Source organism: Mastigoproctus giganteus, chromosome 10 (assembly GCF_048544385.1).
Source record: "Mastigoproctus giganteus isolate SK-2022 chromosome 10, ASM4854438v1, whole genome shotgun sequence".
Taxonomy (NCBI): domain Eukaryota; kingdom Metazoa; phylum Arthropoda; class Arachnida; order Uropygi; family Thelyphonidae; genus Mastigoproctus; species Mastigoproctus giganteus.
In genome coordinates this window covers 44,936,995-44,955,085 of record NC_143584.1, presented here as the reverse complement: position 1 = coordinate 44,955,085, position 18,091 = coordinate 44,936,995, and the positions used below count along the sequence as shown (strand labels likewise).

Below are 18,091 nucleotides of genomic sequence, written 5' to 3'. Positions count from 1 at the left end.
TGTAGAAACCTCCAGCTGCAATTGGTTAGCAATGTTTACAACCACTTCTGTTTCATTTCGGTCTCTGCTGGTTCTTGAAATCCTTTAACGTTATCAATCAACTGATGACAGAGTTTATTCCAAACACACTTCATGTTCTTCTCTGCAATTTTGTCTCACACTCATTTTGTTATTATGATTACATCTAAAATATGGAATCCTTTCCAAAATTCTTTAAAGAGTTGGACCTCCCTCCTTATCTCTGCCCGAACAAACAGCTGCACACACAATAGTACTGTATTATATAGCTATGTGCATGGCTTGAAATGCCCTATTTATGAATGTTTAGCATTTATATACTGCAAATAATGTTCATATTTAAAATTTTGTTGATATTTAAAAAAAAAAAGAACTCGTAGAGCGAAAACTCATAAAGTGGGAACTGTGCCCGTACTTGGATTTCAGGAAAGCTTTTGATACTGTTGCACGTGGAAGACTGTTGTACAGATTGGAACAGTATATATCTCTTCTTATTGAATGCAGTAACAAACTGCTGAATTGTATGCAATAAAACTAGTCCTAAAGAACATAAACAATCCACCAAGATATATATACAGATTGCTTAAGTGCAGTCACTGCCATTTAGTCTACTTTTTCTTTCTCTCATCCCATCATGAAACAGATCTAACTAGATTATGTCACTATCAAACATTCAACCGAATGGTCATCTTCTGCTGCATCACAGAGAAAGAGTGTGTAGATTGTGCTGCTAAACATTCCAACACAGTACCTTCCTCCAGTCTTGTCCATCTAGCTTCAGCTTGAACCGAAAGGAAGAAGTCACGCTTGCAAGAATTTGAATAGGACATACCCACCTTACTCACTTTTATCTTTCTTCCTCAGATCCACCTTCCTGTCCGAACTGCCAAGTGCAAATCACAGTCCAGCATATCATAGTTGACTGCCCTCTCTATAATGGAGTACGGCAAACCACATTCTTATCAAGCCATGCAGCCCAAATCATACCTACTTTGGAACAAATTTTATATGACAGGTCTGACATTGATGCAGTTTTCACTTTTCTAAAAAAGATAATGCTACGACAGAATATAGTGTTTAAATCCCACAAAATACACATCTCACCTTTAATGACACCTGGTAACTCCTACCATTGTTTGGCGCATAATGGCCTTTAGCTGCTGTTGCACCATAAAACCTCCAATAACAACAACAGTACCTTCCTGTCACCAAAGATGGTCTCTACTGACTACAAAGCCGACCAGGCTAGCCAGGTGGGTAAAGTGCCTGCCTGACAACCTAGAGGTCATGGGCTCGAATCCCGCCTTGGGTCTGGATTAGAGTAAAATGCAAAAACTTTGGGAGGTGTATTATGGCCACAGAAACCAATGCGCCAACAACTAACAAAAGAAAAAAAAAAAAAAAAAAAACTGACTACAAATCTGTTATTAAAACAGCATGTAGGAATCACTGGTGATTCCTACATGGAATCAGTTATGGTAGACTCAAATCAATAGTAAACTACTGCATAAAAGAACAGAGCTGTGGACATCTAGTTTCAGACTAAGCAAATGAGAAGAAATGATTCTGGCACAACTCCTCATTGGTCATTCCTATCCAACTCATCTATATTTGCTTATGGGAGAGCCCTCCTCCATTTCCTTTTTGCCAATCCAGATAATGTTAAACATATTCTCATTGAATGTCCTCAGCAGTCAAGTAGCTAAAAATCTAGCTTTAGCTCTCTATCCAACTTGCTGGAACTATTAATTTTATCACACATTCTTGGCAATTATGCGAAATTTGAAGAACGGTTTTGTTATTTGAGATGCATAAATTTATATAATCATCTCTGATGATCATCATATGGAAGATTATCATAAGTAAATCATGAACAGGCACAATATGGCCCAGGAGGCCTTTTGCCAAAACCTCCCCAAATACTACAACAGCTAAGTTTTGCATGTCAGTTTTGTTTGGAATATTCAAATCAACTGACATTTTAGATTTTGATTCTGCATACAAGAATCTATCTGAGATTAAACTACTTAAGTGCTGAAAATTTGGCTAAGTTACAATTGCTTTTGTAACCTATGAATGAGTCTAAATGGAAAGCACGTAAATTCCAGATCTTAAATGTTAGAAAATATTTTCTCCGTATTTGGAACTTAGTAACTTTACCATATCAATTTTAATGATTTATATTGCTCTACTAATGGTTTTTTTAACTTTAGTAGAATGCAATTTTAAAAATAAAACAAATGTAACATAAGATACAGGATGAAGTATTGCTTGATTAAGAGCAATAGTTATAATTATCTGGCAAGAATAAAATTAATGTATGAGGATTTTTTATTATTAATTTGCAAATCGAAGTATCCCAAGTAACTTAATAATTAAACAAGCTTCTCTGAAATTTCGATCTTATTTTGAAACCATAATTGATGAACATCCTCGTTTACTTTATTTGAGAGGAGTATTTAGTACTATAAATATCATCTGCATATGCAGCAATTTCCTTATTTTTAGTAAGAAAAGGCACCAAGATTGAAGAAAATAAAACTATTGATAAAGATCCACTTTGAGAAATGCCCATTTTCGCATCTCAAATATAAGAAACAGTAAGTATTGTATTGTCTTGTCTTGAAAAAATAAGTTTCAATCTTAATCAGATGAAGAATAGTGAGAAATAAGCCAAAAATCTGTTAATAATTATGCAGTACAAAATTTTGATTATTAAATTACTTAAACAGGTATGTTAATGTTTGAGAAAAGCAATAGGGAATAGCAACTTGGCTTTCAACCTGGTATAAAAAATTTAATTTGCAAGATTCAGCAATAATATTTTTTCTAAAATATTTAAAAAAGATTTGGAAATGAAAAAGGTTTGAATTTTACTACATGTGTGTGAAATGGAATAACTATAATTAAACCATTCTGTGATGGAAACTAGCTCACGCAGATAATTTCAGAAGGTACCCAAAATAATGTCTCAATACAATAATAGAATGCTATCTGCAAACAAATTTAAATACCATTGTATGCTATGCCAAATCACCTTTGAGAGAATTAATGAAGGACTTAATTTTTATTGAAATTACAAGAAGACAATGTGAAATCATAGTCATTTAATATTCCTGAAAAAGACTTGCTTCCTTGGAAGAAGTGAAGCAAAGAACACAATAAATGCAGTCTTTTAATAAGATTTTTGCTGTTGAATGAGGACACATTTTCATTTTCTTGAGTAGGTATGTATAGACATAGTTATCAATAGCCAGATTTTTAGCTACCTGAAACCCCTCTCTAGCATTCAGATGCATTTGGTTGAACAGGTTTTTTTTTTTTAAGATTGATAAATCATACAATCACAGTTGTGGTTCATTGCAGCCACCAAAAGAAAGTTATGTATGATTTCACATTTCAAACTTCATTCTTTAGTTGCAATTTGTGTCACAATACAGTTGCAAATGATAGTGTAGATTGTTAAAATGCAGTAGAGCTTATATAGATACTGGTGCCTTACTCTGGCCAAAATATAACAAATATTATGATACTTTTGCAATACTAAAATGATTTAGTATTGCAAAATGATTTAGTATTACTAAAATGATTTAGCATTTTAGATTTTGATTCTGCATACAAGAATCTATCTGAGATTAAACTACTTAAGTGCTGAAAATTTGGCTAAGTTACAATTGCTTTTGTAACCTATGAATGAGTCTAAATGGAAAGCACATAAATTCCAGCAGATCTTAAATGTTAGAAAATATTCTGAAGTCACTCTGAATACATAAATAAAAAATGTAATAAAAAAAAAGTAATACATGCACAAGTTGTTGGAAATTATTTGGATCTCCACTCTTTTTTACCAGTTAAATACCCATAGACATAACTTGCATCACTAGACATAATTTGAACTTCAAAATTTGGAAAATCCCACAGATTGCTGGTTAACTGATTGAAGCTAATTTTTTCCATATGACTACACCAGTATACATTTTCCTGAATGATAAAATGCAGAAAATGTATACTGGTGATTTATTCAACATTTTCTGCCTAATAAAATGTTTATTGCACCTGGTATGAATAAATATTTTATTAGATAAGTGTCTGCTTATTCTTATTTATTACTTTTTACCATTCAAAACTGTAGTCATTTTTTTTTTTTTTTTAATTTAAAGCATCCATGGTGCCACAACTATACAGAATTAGATATGTATGCAGTTTTTAGATGTAGATTCCAAATCCAAAAATGTAACTGATGTGCTATATTAAGTCAATATTTTGCATATGAAAAATAAATGTACTACCTATAGCTAAATATATGCTGTTTTAAAAATATATCCAAAAAATGGGACATATTCTATAATTCAAAATAAGAAGAAAAAAAAAATTAGCATAAACATATCTGATACTGAAAAATTATAGATCTGCAGCTTGAATTTCAGAATCACTATGAAGCACTGAACAGTGAAAAAAAAGAAAATAAAAGAAAAGAAAAAGATAAGCAGACACATCTGATATGAAAAAACATTTCAGATACATGTCAGCTTATTCTTATTTATTATTTTTACTACTCAAATCTCCATACCTGTTTTTAAAATTCAAACAGCAGAATAATGCCAGATCTGCTGAGAATTGGATACATGTTTATGTAGCTTTTTTTTTCTTTTTTTGGAATATAAAAATATTTGTCAGCCAGATGTGTACAATTGCATTATACTAGTATGGCCCATATTGACATCAAAATGATAGCACACAATTTTGTTACTATTTTGGACTATAAGATTTGCCAGAAGTATACAATTGTATTTTATTAGTATGGCTCCATAACATAATACATTTAGGGCAATGGCCTTAGGTTGTGTAGAACTTAACTAACCTATAAGTTAGTGCTAGAGCATCATGTCTATACGTAGCCAACTACTAAGTAGTTAAAAAAAAAAAAAAAAAAAAAAAAAAAAATGGCATCGTTTAAGTATATCTCACATTGTGAATACCTTCACGAGTTACCATGATATTCATCATCATCATCATCAGCCATTTTCAATCCACTGCAGGATGAAGGCTTCTCCAGCAACTTTCCAGTTCCTTCTGTTTTGTGCAATGGCCATCCATTTACTACCCACAAATTCATGAATTCCATCTACCCATCTCCGTTGTTGTCTTCCAGGTTTTGTCTTAGCTCCTCTTGGGTACCATTCTGTTATTTTCTTAGTCCATCTGTCATCATGTCTTCGAGCTGTGTCAAGACCATTTTAGTTCTTTAGTTTTGATAAGAATGTCCTTTACTTGAGTTTGCTGCCTAATCCATATGTTTCTCTTCTTATCTAACAGTCTGATTCCCAATATAATTCGTTCCATTCTTCGCTGTGTAGTTCTCAGCTTCTCTTCCATTCTTTTGGTGAGTGCCCAAGTTTCACTTCCATAAGTCATGGTGGGGAGTATACATTGGTTCATTATTTTACGTTTCAGACAAATTGGGATATTGCTCCTCAGTATATGACTATATTTCCTGAATGCTGTCCATCCAAAATTTATTCTTTTGACTTTCATCCATTTATCATTATTACAGCTAATGACTTGTCCCAGATAAGTATATGATTCCACCTTTTCAATTACTGCTCCTTCAATCATTATATCCCTTTCTGTGGCATACTTGCTCATCATTACTTTTGTTTTAGCCATATTCATCTTTAGTCCAAAATCCTTACTAACTGTGCATAACTGATTACGATTATCCTCTAATTCTTTGGGATCGTGGCTTATGACCACAATGTAATCTGCAAATCATAAATGGTTTAGGTACTTTCCATTCACATTGACTCCTTTCTGCAACCAGTCTAATCTTCTGAAAGCTTCCTCAAGGGCAGCAGTAAACAACTTCGGAGATATTGTGTCTCCTTGTCGAAATCCTTTCTCAATATTTCAAAAAATGTAAATATATTGTAATAAATAGTAGTCTATTTATTACTTAAGCAGCAGTAAAAAAAATTTAAAAGGCCAAACAGTAATTAATTGGCACAAATATTAAATTTAAATTATGGTAATGTTTGTGCATTTACTTGATATTTATTTTGATTTATGGTTTTCTTTCAGCTGTTAAAGAAACTAGGATTTGTAAACATTTCTGTTAAAGATGTAACACCAGATTTCATGACAGCCTTGAAGAATGAATTAAAAAAACTTCAGACTGAAAAAGAAGACTTTCTTAAGGTAAATTTACATGGGTAAAATTACATTGATTCACATAGAGCCATCATTGGGTGTTTATAAGCCCTAGATACTCTCCATTCCGAGGCCTCATTAGATTATATCAAATATTAAAATGCCTCAGAGTTAAATCTAATTTTTTGTTTTTAAATAAATTCAAAAGCATTTCGATAAATGCAGTGATCAAGCAATTTAAAGTGATTTATGCAGTACTTTTCAAAGGTGTGTGTGTGTGTGTGTGTGTGTGTGTGTGTGTGTGTGTGTGTGTGTGTGTGTGTGTGTGTGTGTGTGTGTGTTAGCCATTTTTGTTTGATATCAAGTTCTTCTTTTTCATCAGCATCTTCTAGTTGCAGCTAGTTGAATCTCTCATTGACAGACATAACCTCTCATTACTAAACATGGGCTCTCGCTACTCTCCTGCCTTTTTTCCAAGTATTGAGTGGTCATTATTGGACAACCTATTAAATAGCAATCACTTCCCAATATTGTATATTACAAACAAGTAAATTGCAGACACAAACACAACAAATTTGTTAATTTTCCAAGGCAAACCTAAGCAAATATTCTCCCAGCATGTCACTTGATGACAAAATTATCCAACATCAATCTGTTGGTAAGGTGACTAAGTACATCACCAACCATAAAGGCTAAAAGGAGTAGAAATGGAAACCGATGTATTTCCATATAGAACTGAGTGCTCTCACACGACAATTATGACACCAACCACGACTTTACTCTGTCAAAGAGACTAAAAATGGACATAATCAAGCAGAAATCTCCAGCATTACTGATATTGCATTCTCTGTCTGCATAACTTGAGCAGGGTTTCCTCTTCATCATTTCAGAGAAAATGGTGAAATGCCTCTAGTCAGGAGATTTACTGAGCTACTATTACTTCACTTCTTTAAGTGTAATTCCAATTCAAGTCACCCCACATAACACACTGAATTCTGCCCGAGCAAACTGGACAAAATTTCAGTCATCAATCGTTTTCGATAAGAAAAAAAATCCGTCTCCAGCCTATTGATGATGTGACAGATTATATCACGTCGCATCTCCTAAATGTGGCCAAAGCTACAATACCATTATCAAATCCCCCAGGCCAAAAGCGTTATAATTATTGGTAGAATAAGGAATGCACAAAAGCAAAGAAAGCAAAAAATGAAGCCTGGAATTTGTTTCGGCAATATCCAATCACAGTCAATCTGATAAATTATAAGAAATTAAGGGAAAAAGCACATTTCATACAAAGGCAGGCCAAAAAAAGAACGATGGACCCGTTTTACTTCAACAATTAACAGAAACACTGACACCAAAATAATTTGGAAAAAAGTCAGACAGCTTTCTAGTAAATCTCTAACCATACCTTCTCCAGTCCTCTCCTGGAATGGGTGAGATCTGTCTAGTCCCTCAGATATAGCTAATGCTTTAGACAATACTTTTGCTGAATTCTCAGCAACATCAGCTTATACTACATCTTTCCAGCGAAACTGCCCTCATTCTACCATATAACAAACTTCTGCAATATTCTGAACTTTTGCATTCCATTAAAACAGCTCACAATGGCGCCACCGGACCAGATGAGATCTATTTTGTCATGCTGCAACATCTTGATGACAAAGCTTTGCACCTCCTCCTAGTCTTTTACAACCGTATTTTTTTAGAAAATGTTTATCCAGCTTCTTGACATCACTCTATTGTTTTGGATTTCCTGAAGCCTGGAAAACATACATCCAACCCCCATAGCTATAGACCAATATCTTTGTCAAGCTACCTCAGCAAAATCCTTGAAAACATTGTCCACAGTACACTCGTCTGGATCATTGAGTCAGAACATCTAATGAGCCATAGTCAAAATGACTTTCGACAAAACAGGGCGTGCTTGGATATCATGATCATGGCTGAATTTGCAATTCGCAATGCCTTCATTAAACAAGAACATCTAGTAATGGTTTCAATAGATATAGAGAAGGCTTTTGACACCAGATGGCAGCATGGCATACTTAGTGATCTTTAGTCTCTCGGTCAACTGCAACCTTCCCATATTTGTTCAGGACTTTCTACACACTAGATCATTTCAAGTAAGATACCAACATGCCCTCTCTGAAACTTTCATTCAGGAAGAAGTTGTTCCACAGGTATCAGTACTGAGTGCCGCCCTTTTTGCTCTTAGAATAGATTCTATCACTAAACAGCTTCCAAACATAGTTGAGTCATACCTTTATGTGGATGACCTGTCCATCTCCTGTCATTCCCAAAACATGAGATCTATTGAACAACAGCTTCAGATATCACTTAATAAAATACAACAGTGGGCCAGCCTTAATGGCTATCAATTCTCACAGCAGAAAACAGTTGCTGTCCATTTTTGTAGACAATGCAAACTTCATCTGGACCCTGAACTTCAAATTTTAATGTCTCCATCCCAGTCACTACTAACATCAGATTTCTAGGATTAATCCTTGACAACAAATTAAATTTCTTAGACCATATTAAAAATGTATGTACTTGCTGTTTAAAAACGTTGAATATACTCAGAACTCTATCTGCCCTAACATGGGGTGCAGATCACACCTCCCTGCTTCAGTTATACAGGGCATTAATCAGATTCTGTCTCAATTATCGTGCTCCTGTCTATGATTCTGCCAAAGCAAGTGCTTTGCGCTGGCTTGATCCAGTTCATCACAGTGCCTTGAGGGTTGTACTTGGGGCTTTCAGAACATCACCAGCATGTAGCCTCTACATCGATGCTCATGAGCCCCCGCTTACTTTACATAGGAAAACACTGCTACTGAAGTATGCTGTCAAAATACAAAGTTGTGCCTCACATCCAGTTCAGTCATACCTTTTCAATCCGTTATTAGAAAACCACTACAGAAATAAACCTAGCATAGTAAAACCAGCTGGTCTTCGCCTTCTTGAACTGATTCAGGTTTGGAATGTTTCCATTTGTTCTGTACAACAGGTAGTAATGTGCGTTCAACCACAAGGCACTCCTCCTCCTCTACTGGCTTGTGACACTTACCTCTGCCAATGGGAAAAAAAAATATTCTACAAGCATCAAATGTGAAACAACTTCATGCAGTTCACACTCACAGATATATTGATTTTTCTCCAATTTATACAGATGTCTCTAAATCTAACTCAAACATTGGAGCTGCAGCAGTGTTCCTAAACACCACTATTTCAGCATCCCTTCCATCGGAATTCAGTATCTTCTCAGCAGAATTATGTGCAATTAAAAAAAAAAAACTAGCTTTAGAAAATCTGTTCTGACTGTTCATTAAAATTTGTTATTTATACTGATTCCCTCAGCTCAATTATGGCATTATGTGACTCCTTAGATAAAGTTCACCCTGTTCTAAATTAAATTATAAGATTATTACTGCAGATTGAAAAATGCCACCTTCTGCTGGATTCCGGCACGTTCTGAATTTCTTGTAATGAACTGGCTGATAAAGCTGCAAAAAATCCAACTACCTTAGATTTAACCAATATCCCTGTTCCAGCATCAGACTATCAACAAATCATTCATGATGGGCGCCTATCAGAATGAACAGCACTCTGGCTCTCTCAAACTAATAATAAACTCTTGCAGTTTAAACAGGACCTGAAAAAGAATTTGGTGTTCCAGCATCCATACATCAAGACGAGAAGTAGTCTTTACAAGAGCAAGAATAGGTCACATGGATCTGACTCGCCATCATTTACTCACAGGAAGGAGATGATCCACCACAGTGTTCACATTGTTATATAAATCTGACTGTTAAACACAGTCTCAATGAATGCACATACTATAAACAAGACAGAAATTTAACCTTCGGAAACCAATAAAAACTAGAGAATCTTATCGGTGACAATGCAAATGTTTCTGAATTTTTTAACTTTCTGAAGCAAATTGGAGTTTTTAATCATTTCTAATCTCAGCCTTTTCTGATGTTACAAGAATATCTGATTTCTTTATATAATAAATGAATAGGCGGATTATAGCCACAGCAGCTTATGCACCATCAAACACCTACAACAACAACACTGAATCCTTCCAAGTGAGTGATCACTGAATGGGATCTATTATTCATTTCTGAACAGGAAATATTCCAGGAACTGAGATCAAAACGCCATTCAAACAAAAAGAATCATGATCTGAAAAGACAGCAACTTAGAGCCTACCCAGAACGTAATCTTAACTTTTAATACACTAAATCTACCAGTAGCTTTCAAAGCAAGTTGCCACATTGAACCATTTATCTCAAACCCTCTAAGATGCTATAAATGCCAGAAATTTGCCCACTCCCAGACAGCATGCCATGGAGAGGTAACATGTTCAAACTGTGAGTGCAAAACTCACAAACAGAATGAAAGGCACCAACACCACAGTATCCTAATTGCGGGGGCAACCATCCAGCTTACTACAAAGATTGCGAACTTTAGAGGCTAGGGGAAAAAAATAAAAATAATCTTGACCAAGAGGCAGGAAAACAGGTTTATTTATTTACAGGTTTCTCACATACAGACCCTAAATAATTGTGAGAACACTGAGTTACAGATTCAATACAAAACAATAATAATCAATATAAAACGAGAATTAAAATGTATACAAAATTTAGATTAAGAAAACAGATTAAGGAGCAAATTCTTATACATAGATGGATCAAGTGTAAAATCAGTTGTAATTATTCAATACTTGAAGGAAATGAAACAGAGGACTACCAAGTAAGTGTTGAGTATGAGGGACAGGCAGTGAGAAATTAGTTTTGTAATGAGAATTCAGACGGAGTAGTGAAAGGTATTTGTTCAAGAAGAGATGGAGAATCAATAACAGAGTTTATGATATTGTAGACAAAAAGAGACCCATGGAATTGTCTAGCGTGAAAAGGAACAATTCTGAAGCAATCACAAAGAGCTCCATAATTACGACAGTGAAAGGCAAAGCAATTTCGATAGCATAAGAATTTAATGAATTTTAATTTGAATTCTCTCAAGTCTGCGAGAAAGATATTCCTGTTGTGGGGACCAAATAATATCACAATAATCAAAAATGGGAAGGATAAGCTGCTTGTAGAGAAGAATAATAACTTTGTCACTCTTGAAAATAGAGGAAGAATGCTTGATTAATCCAAGGAGTTTAGAAGTCTGAGATACTACATGATCAATCGGATCAAAATAGGACACATAACTCCTTGAATATATCAGTATGTGCAATTAAAGAGTTTCCAATATAGTAATCAGTGAGGACAGAAGTTCTAACTGCACGATTTGAGCGAAAGTTACATAATTTACATTTTAGTGGGTTCAGAAACAAGTTATTTTTATTTAGCCAGAGTGAGACAGAACTGGAATTCATCCACTGTCAGTTGAAGAACAAATAACTTTGTAAAGTTTCATATCATATGCAGAGAATTTCCACTCAACATTAACGGACTGAAATAAGGTTGACAGATCATTAGTATAAACAATAAAGAAGAGTGGACGCCTTACGAAACAGTAAACAGAATTGATGAAGTACAGTCAATTATTTACAATTTCTAAGCAATGAATCAAGAAAATCTAGTAAAGGGGATCGTAGACCATAAGATGAACGCTTGAACAGCAGATGATCGATGTGAACAGAGTCAAATGCATGGAAATATCAAAGAAAAGCAAATCAATTTGATTTCCTTTGTCCAAATTAGTTTGTAGGAAATGAGAGAACAAGGCAAGATTTGAAACAGTTGATTTCCTGGGAAGAAAAGCATGCTGATGATTATTGATAAAAGGGGGAAGGCAGGAACTAAGATATTTATAAAGTAGGAGTTCAAAAATTTTTGCAATTGTATTTAAGTATAGGTTAATTTAAGTACGCCAAAAATGCACTTATGCTTCTACTACCCATGGTCACCAATCAGTGGTATGTCATACAGAAGTGTCCATCTAGACCGGGGTTTCTCAACTGGGGTTCTTCAAGAGATAGTGATTGAAAAAAAAAAAAAAAAAAAAACATTGTTTTTTCAACTTCGCGTGCCACTAGCTCTCGCAGTGATGAACAGCAACTGAGCAGCCCCATTAGCGATTTCATTAGAGGCCTTTCAGCCCTGTATGGCCTAGTGTTTTGTGGAAGGTGCCACAAGTGGTTTCCTACATCTGCACCATGGTACTTTGTGAAGAAGTACAGAATCTCTGTAAAAGCCAGAAAAGTGTAATGTCTGGTTTGTATTGTTATGTTCTGTTGTTGCTCTGGCTGCTTGACTGCTGGGCCCCCTGGTGGGACCCTGTCTTGCCCACCACTACCACTGGGAGGTGAGCCAGGCAGTCCATCTTACTCTGGTTGGCCTCTGCCAAGGTTGCCTGAGCTTCCTGACAGAGGCCATAAAGGGGGCGGGGGGAGGACAGTATCCTCTGTATGGTAGTGCACAGTAGGACCATCTTCATTTGGTTGAGTCCATTCTCAGTGTTTTATGCAAGTTAGGAGAAGCCATTGAGTGGTGTATTGCGTGGAGGGGGAACGGTAGGCTGATGACATCAGCCTCTCCCCCTCCCAAATTACCTCCCCAACTGCTGTTGTAAACGTTGCAAAACGGGGATTACATAGGTTAGAAGTGAATTGTATTGTGAAGTTTTCGTCTTTTTTGCGATTTTCTCATTTAGTTATTTATTTTACCCTTTTGTTTTATATTTTTTTAGCACTTGTGTTTCACAAACATGTCTGATGTTCCAATGTTGTGATTTTTAAAGACGAGGTGTGAGATGGAAGAGGAGGAGCCTAGGCCTACAGACAATTCTGATAAGGTTAGTGATGAAGAATTAAAATCTTCTGAGCCATTTCACTGCACTAGTGCAACAAGTGACACAAAAATAGTCCGGCTTTACAATGAAAGCTACTTATCAATGGGTTTTACATCATCTGGTAATCAAAGTTGTCCTATTCCATTGTGCACTGTCTGTGCCAAACAACTTTGGCTCTAGCAAAATTGAAATGACATTTAACTACACATCACAGCCATTTGGCAAGTAAAGGTGCTGATTATTTTAAACAGCTATTGGAATCTCAAAACAGAGTAAAGCTTTTGTCAAAAAAAAAAAAAAAAAAAAAAAGTCACATTCAGTGAAAAGGCTCAGGAAGCAAGTTATTTTCTGGGCAACTTATTGCCCAGAAAAGGAAGAGTCACACAGTTGGTGAGAACCTAATAATGCCAGCATGTGAAATTATAGTGAGTAAAATGCTAGGACAAGAGCAGTACGAGAAATTGAAAAGGTTCCACTCTCAAACAGTATGATAAGTTAGCATTATTGATGGCATGTCACATGATGCTGAAGAGGTTTTGTGTAATAAACTTGAAAAACAACAGCTTCTCTCTCCAGGTTGATGAGTCAATAAATTTCACTAATAAATGTCATGCTGTAACATTTGTAAGATTTGTAAATGATGGTGAAATTCAAGAAAACTTTTTCTGCTGAAAAGAGCTGCCTGAAACAAGCAAGGCCAAGATATATTTAATGTTTTGTCCTCAGAAACAAAAGGTCTGTCTTGGAGGAACTGTGTTGGCATCTGCTGATGGTGCTCAATCAATTGTTGGCTCCATGAGAGGTTTTGCCTCTCTTGTAAAAAAAAAAAGAGAAAAATCCTGACGTTCGTCACAACACATTGCTTTCTTCACAGAGAGTTGCTGGTGTCAAAAACGTTTGGAGATGAAATTTAAAAAAGTTCTGGATGATGATACAAAAATGGTTAACTTTATTAAACAAAGACCAGTTCACTCGAGAACATTTAAAAAACCGTGTGAAAACTTGGACAAAGAGTACATAAATCTCCTGCTACATACAGAAATCCGGTGGCTTAGCAGAGAAACAGTTCTCAATAGAGTGTTTGAGCTGAAAGGTGAATTGCAGGAGTACTTTCAAGAAAATAGCAGGCCAGATTTTACTGAGTGCTTTGAAGATGAAGAAAGGCTATAGAAACTAGCCTACTTAGCAGACATTTTTCATCACATGAACCAGTTGAGCAAGTTTCTACAATGCCCTGGAGAAAATGTTTTGACTTCAAGTGACAAGATTCTTTTCATACAGCTCTCTCTGATCAACCTAACGTATCGTGAGCTTGTAGATATAATAATTTTTATGCAGGGGTTCCCTGAGAGGAACCCTTAAATTATTTCAAGGGTTCCTCCAGGGTAAAAAGATTGAAAAAGGCTGATCTAGACCAAACTTAGTTGCAAAAATCAGATCCTGTTTGAGGTGAAGCATCACACCCAACAAGCAGGGAACACATGATACTAACAGTCAAAGAGAGCTGCTTGAAATGCATGCTGATGATGTGAATGATAGCGATGACTCAGAACATTCCCACTTTTCCCATAAAAGGAAAATCAAAACTTGACAGTTGTAAACAGTCCATTCATAAAAAGCAGACAGATTCACCTTCTAATTACAAAACCAAATAATGGAACACAACATACAGTGGAATTGCAGAGGCTTTAGCAGCAACATTGGTGACAGCTATGAACTAATTCAACACTTTGGTCCTCTTTCTATGTGCTTACAAGAAACCAATTTGACATCCCATCTCCCCTTCAATCAAAAATTATGTGATCTTCAGGCAAGATAGATCAGACACTAATAGTGCTCATGGAGGATTAGCAATGCTGTTGGATTCAAGAGTCCCTTCCAGGTGCATTCCATTGCAAACCTTCTTAGAAGCTGTTGCCTCATGTATAATAATTGGTATCACTGTAGCTGTGGTCAAATCAATAAAATAGCAATAGCTTTATTTATCAGTATTCACCTAAAATTATCTGTGTATATCACATAGGAGTTATAGGGATAGGAAAGGTAAAGACATTAAAATATAATCAATTAAAAATAGAAAGGTTAAACCATATTAGTAATTTAAGATTAAGCCCGGAGGAAGAAGTGCACCACCCATTCCCCCGTTTGTCCTCTATAAAATCACTATGTAAATGAAATCTTAAAAGCTGTAATGTAAGAAGCCAAGAGTCTAAACGATAGACTTCCAGAGTGTTCATCACTGTTTCTTCTTCCTCTGGGCTTAATTTTAAATTACTAATGTAGTTTAACCTTTCTATTTTATGTCTTTCTATATTTTAATGTCTTTACCTTTCCTATCCCTATAATTCCAGTGTGATATACACAGATAATTTGAGATAAGTACCAATAAATTAAGCTATTGCTATTTTATTGATTTGAGCTATTAAGAAACAGTACTTTAAGAATCACTATAAAAATTTTTCGTTGTAACTGTGGTCTCAATTTATCTTTCACCAAATCTCCATATACTATTCAGGAAATTGCAGATCTTGTTTTGCAATTGCCATTTCTATTACTACCAACTCCATGGTATAAATAATATAAATTTACTACATTTGATGCAAATGATGCCGAGCTTTTTCAATTTTTAAAAAGAATTCACTTGTACAACTTACTTTAGTACAATCATATAGTTCTTCCCACATAACAGTGATATGACAGTGAATTCATGAAAGACATAATTTGACCACATTTGCCCTTGTGCCACTAAACATCCGTAAATATACAACTTACTTGAAATATGAACTTTGATGACATTAATGATTTTGCTAACAGAAAAAGCACCAAAGAAAGAATTTATCTTAGAAATCTGTGGTCCTTGAGGTTTCACAGATATTCTCTTGGGTATGACAAGCTGGGCTCGATAGTGGGAGTCTAAAATGATGATGGAACTAATATTCAGGTAACACTTTGATCAAGTGGACTTAATTTTGGTGAAGTCGGGCCGTTCTGCAACAACCAAATCCTCTTCTTGCACCTTCACAACAATGGGACTGTTTGTTACTGGTATAACCCCCATGTGCAAGTCCTGAAATGCTGTGCCTAGTATACTGGAGGTAGACACCCAGGTGTGAACCAACATAAGTAGTGGGGTCAAAATGTGGTGTTCATTGAACACAGAAATACCAGGCAGTACTAGGTAGTAGTGACTCTCATCAACCAGTGCAGTACTGCCACTTTGCTTATTGGAAGTGGTGAAACCCATGTTTAGTCTTCAAAACAGAGCTATAGCAACCCTCATCTCTTCTGTCATTCAGTATGATTAATGTCTTTTGAGGTTATGATGGTCATCATGGCAAGATCAAATCTTCCTTGCATTTTGAAGATACAACTCTAAAATAGTGTTTGCAGGTCAGCTGCTAGATAGTCTGTCAGACAAAACCTGTTGGTAACTTTCTAGGAGGTATCTAGACCAGCTAGTGTATAACCTCGCTGCCTCTACTCTGTCAAATAGTGACTGGAGGAAGTCTGAGTAGTGTATCAGAGGGAGGACATTGTCGAGGTCACATATCAAAGAACTGAGTATATACTTGCTGTGTGTGTGCTTAACAAAAAATTTTATTACTTCATAAAATAGGTCCTCTCCACCTTTCCTTACTACTCAATACATCATGAATAGTCAAACTAATAAAAGAAAAAGTTATCTGCAAAAATAATCTGAACCTCCCAAACACTTCCTCATTCACTTCACAAATTACATATTTTTGAAGTGAAAGATACTGTACACCTTTTTATATTGAAATAAATATATAAATTATTTAAAAAAATAATAAGTTTAAGTAACTTAAACCCAAATTAAGTGGCACCGCTGACCTACCAGAATAATAGACAATGCCATGCAGCCAACGCACTTTATGTTTTCCTTACGAATGACCCTTCCAAGTACTTCCTGACTCTCGATCCATAAAGAAATAGCATAAATACTAACCTATGTATGGCGCACTATGGCCATAGACGCCCATGCGCCAAAAAAATCCCCAACCAAACAAACAAACAAACCTTCCAAGTACATAGTTGAGGTGAATGGTCCTCTAGGAACCTCAGATCACAACATGGTGATGGTCTCTTCTTCAGTGGAGCCTTTTTCTTGTCGCCATTCTCAGCCTTATGTTGTTTGAAATTACAAGAATGCAGAATGCGATAAAAATGGGTTAACAATAATAATCAAGAATGGGTTTGATAATATATAATAGATTGCATATAATAAATATCAATTCTCCATTTTTTATGTACAAGCAGTACTCAACTTTATGAGTTAATTCATTCCTAGCATGTGCACGTAAAGCAGGAATTCATTTCCCCTAGACATAATGTTAAAAACAGAGGTTACATTCTCAACGATGAAAGCAGTGTTAAATAAAGGTGAACAAAACAATAGTTTATGCTTAAACAACAATTTATTTATCTAAAAAAATGGGTTAACATGATAATAGTCTTTAAAATCAAGCAAATTATAATAATAAAGAAATTGTTTATGTACAAATGTTAAAGGATGTTTATTCTTCATCATCATTGACTGATGATGATGAAGAATAATGAGATCACATTTGCTTATGATCTTGAATTTTGTTTCCAGTGTTATTCCGCTTTGCTGTTTCTTTTTTATTAACATTACTCTCCATAGTATTATTTCATTTTGGCCCATACTGTACAGTATTAATAAGTGGGATAAATATGAAATAAGACATGACAGCAAAAATGAAGAGCAACACAACTACTCTTTGTAACATCAGTATGGTTAAACTGCATAACATAAACTGCTTTCTGTTATGTAGTCAGTGAGATGCTCTCATCTGTTTGTTCGTACATAAGCAAGCAAACAAAGAAACAGCAGTATGTGTAGCTATACAATAGTACTGTACAATAGTAGCTGTACAATAGTACTGTAGTATTGTATATAGCTACACACATGGCTTAAAATTCCGTATTTATGAATGTTTAGCATTTATGTATTGCAATTAATGTTGATATTTTCACTTTTGTTGATATTTGATACTTGAAAAAAATAACTCATACAGCGAAAACTTGTAATGCAGGAACTGCCTGTATTTTCAGCCTTTTTGGCACTTTTCTTGGAACC

The 18,091-nt window shown here is 35.2% G+C and overlaps 1 protein-coding gene across 1 annotated transcript in view; it reads left to right on the top strand.

Annotated features, from left to right (window-relative positions):
• LOC150079009 (uncharacterized) overlaps positions 1 to 18,091 on the top strand; it is a 143,891-nt gene that overhangs the window by 119,589 nt on the left and 6,211 nt on the right. Inside the window, exon 11 of the mRNA XM_090382922.1 lies at positions 6,097 to 6,213. Coding sequence (XP_090239048.1) covers positions 6,097 to 6,213 — 117 coding nt within the window. The remainder of the gene's footprint in view (positions 1 to 6,096; positions 6,214 to 18,091) is intronic.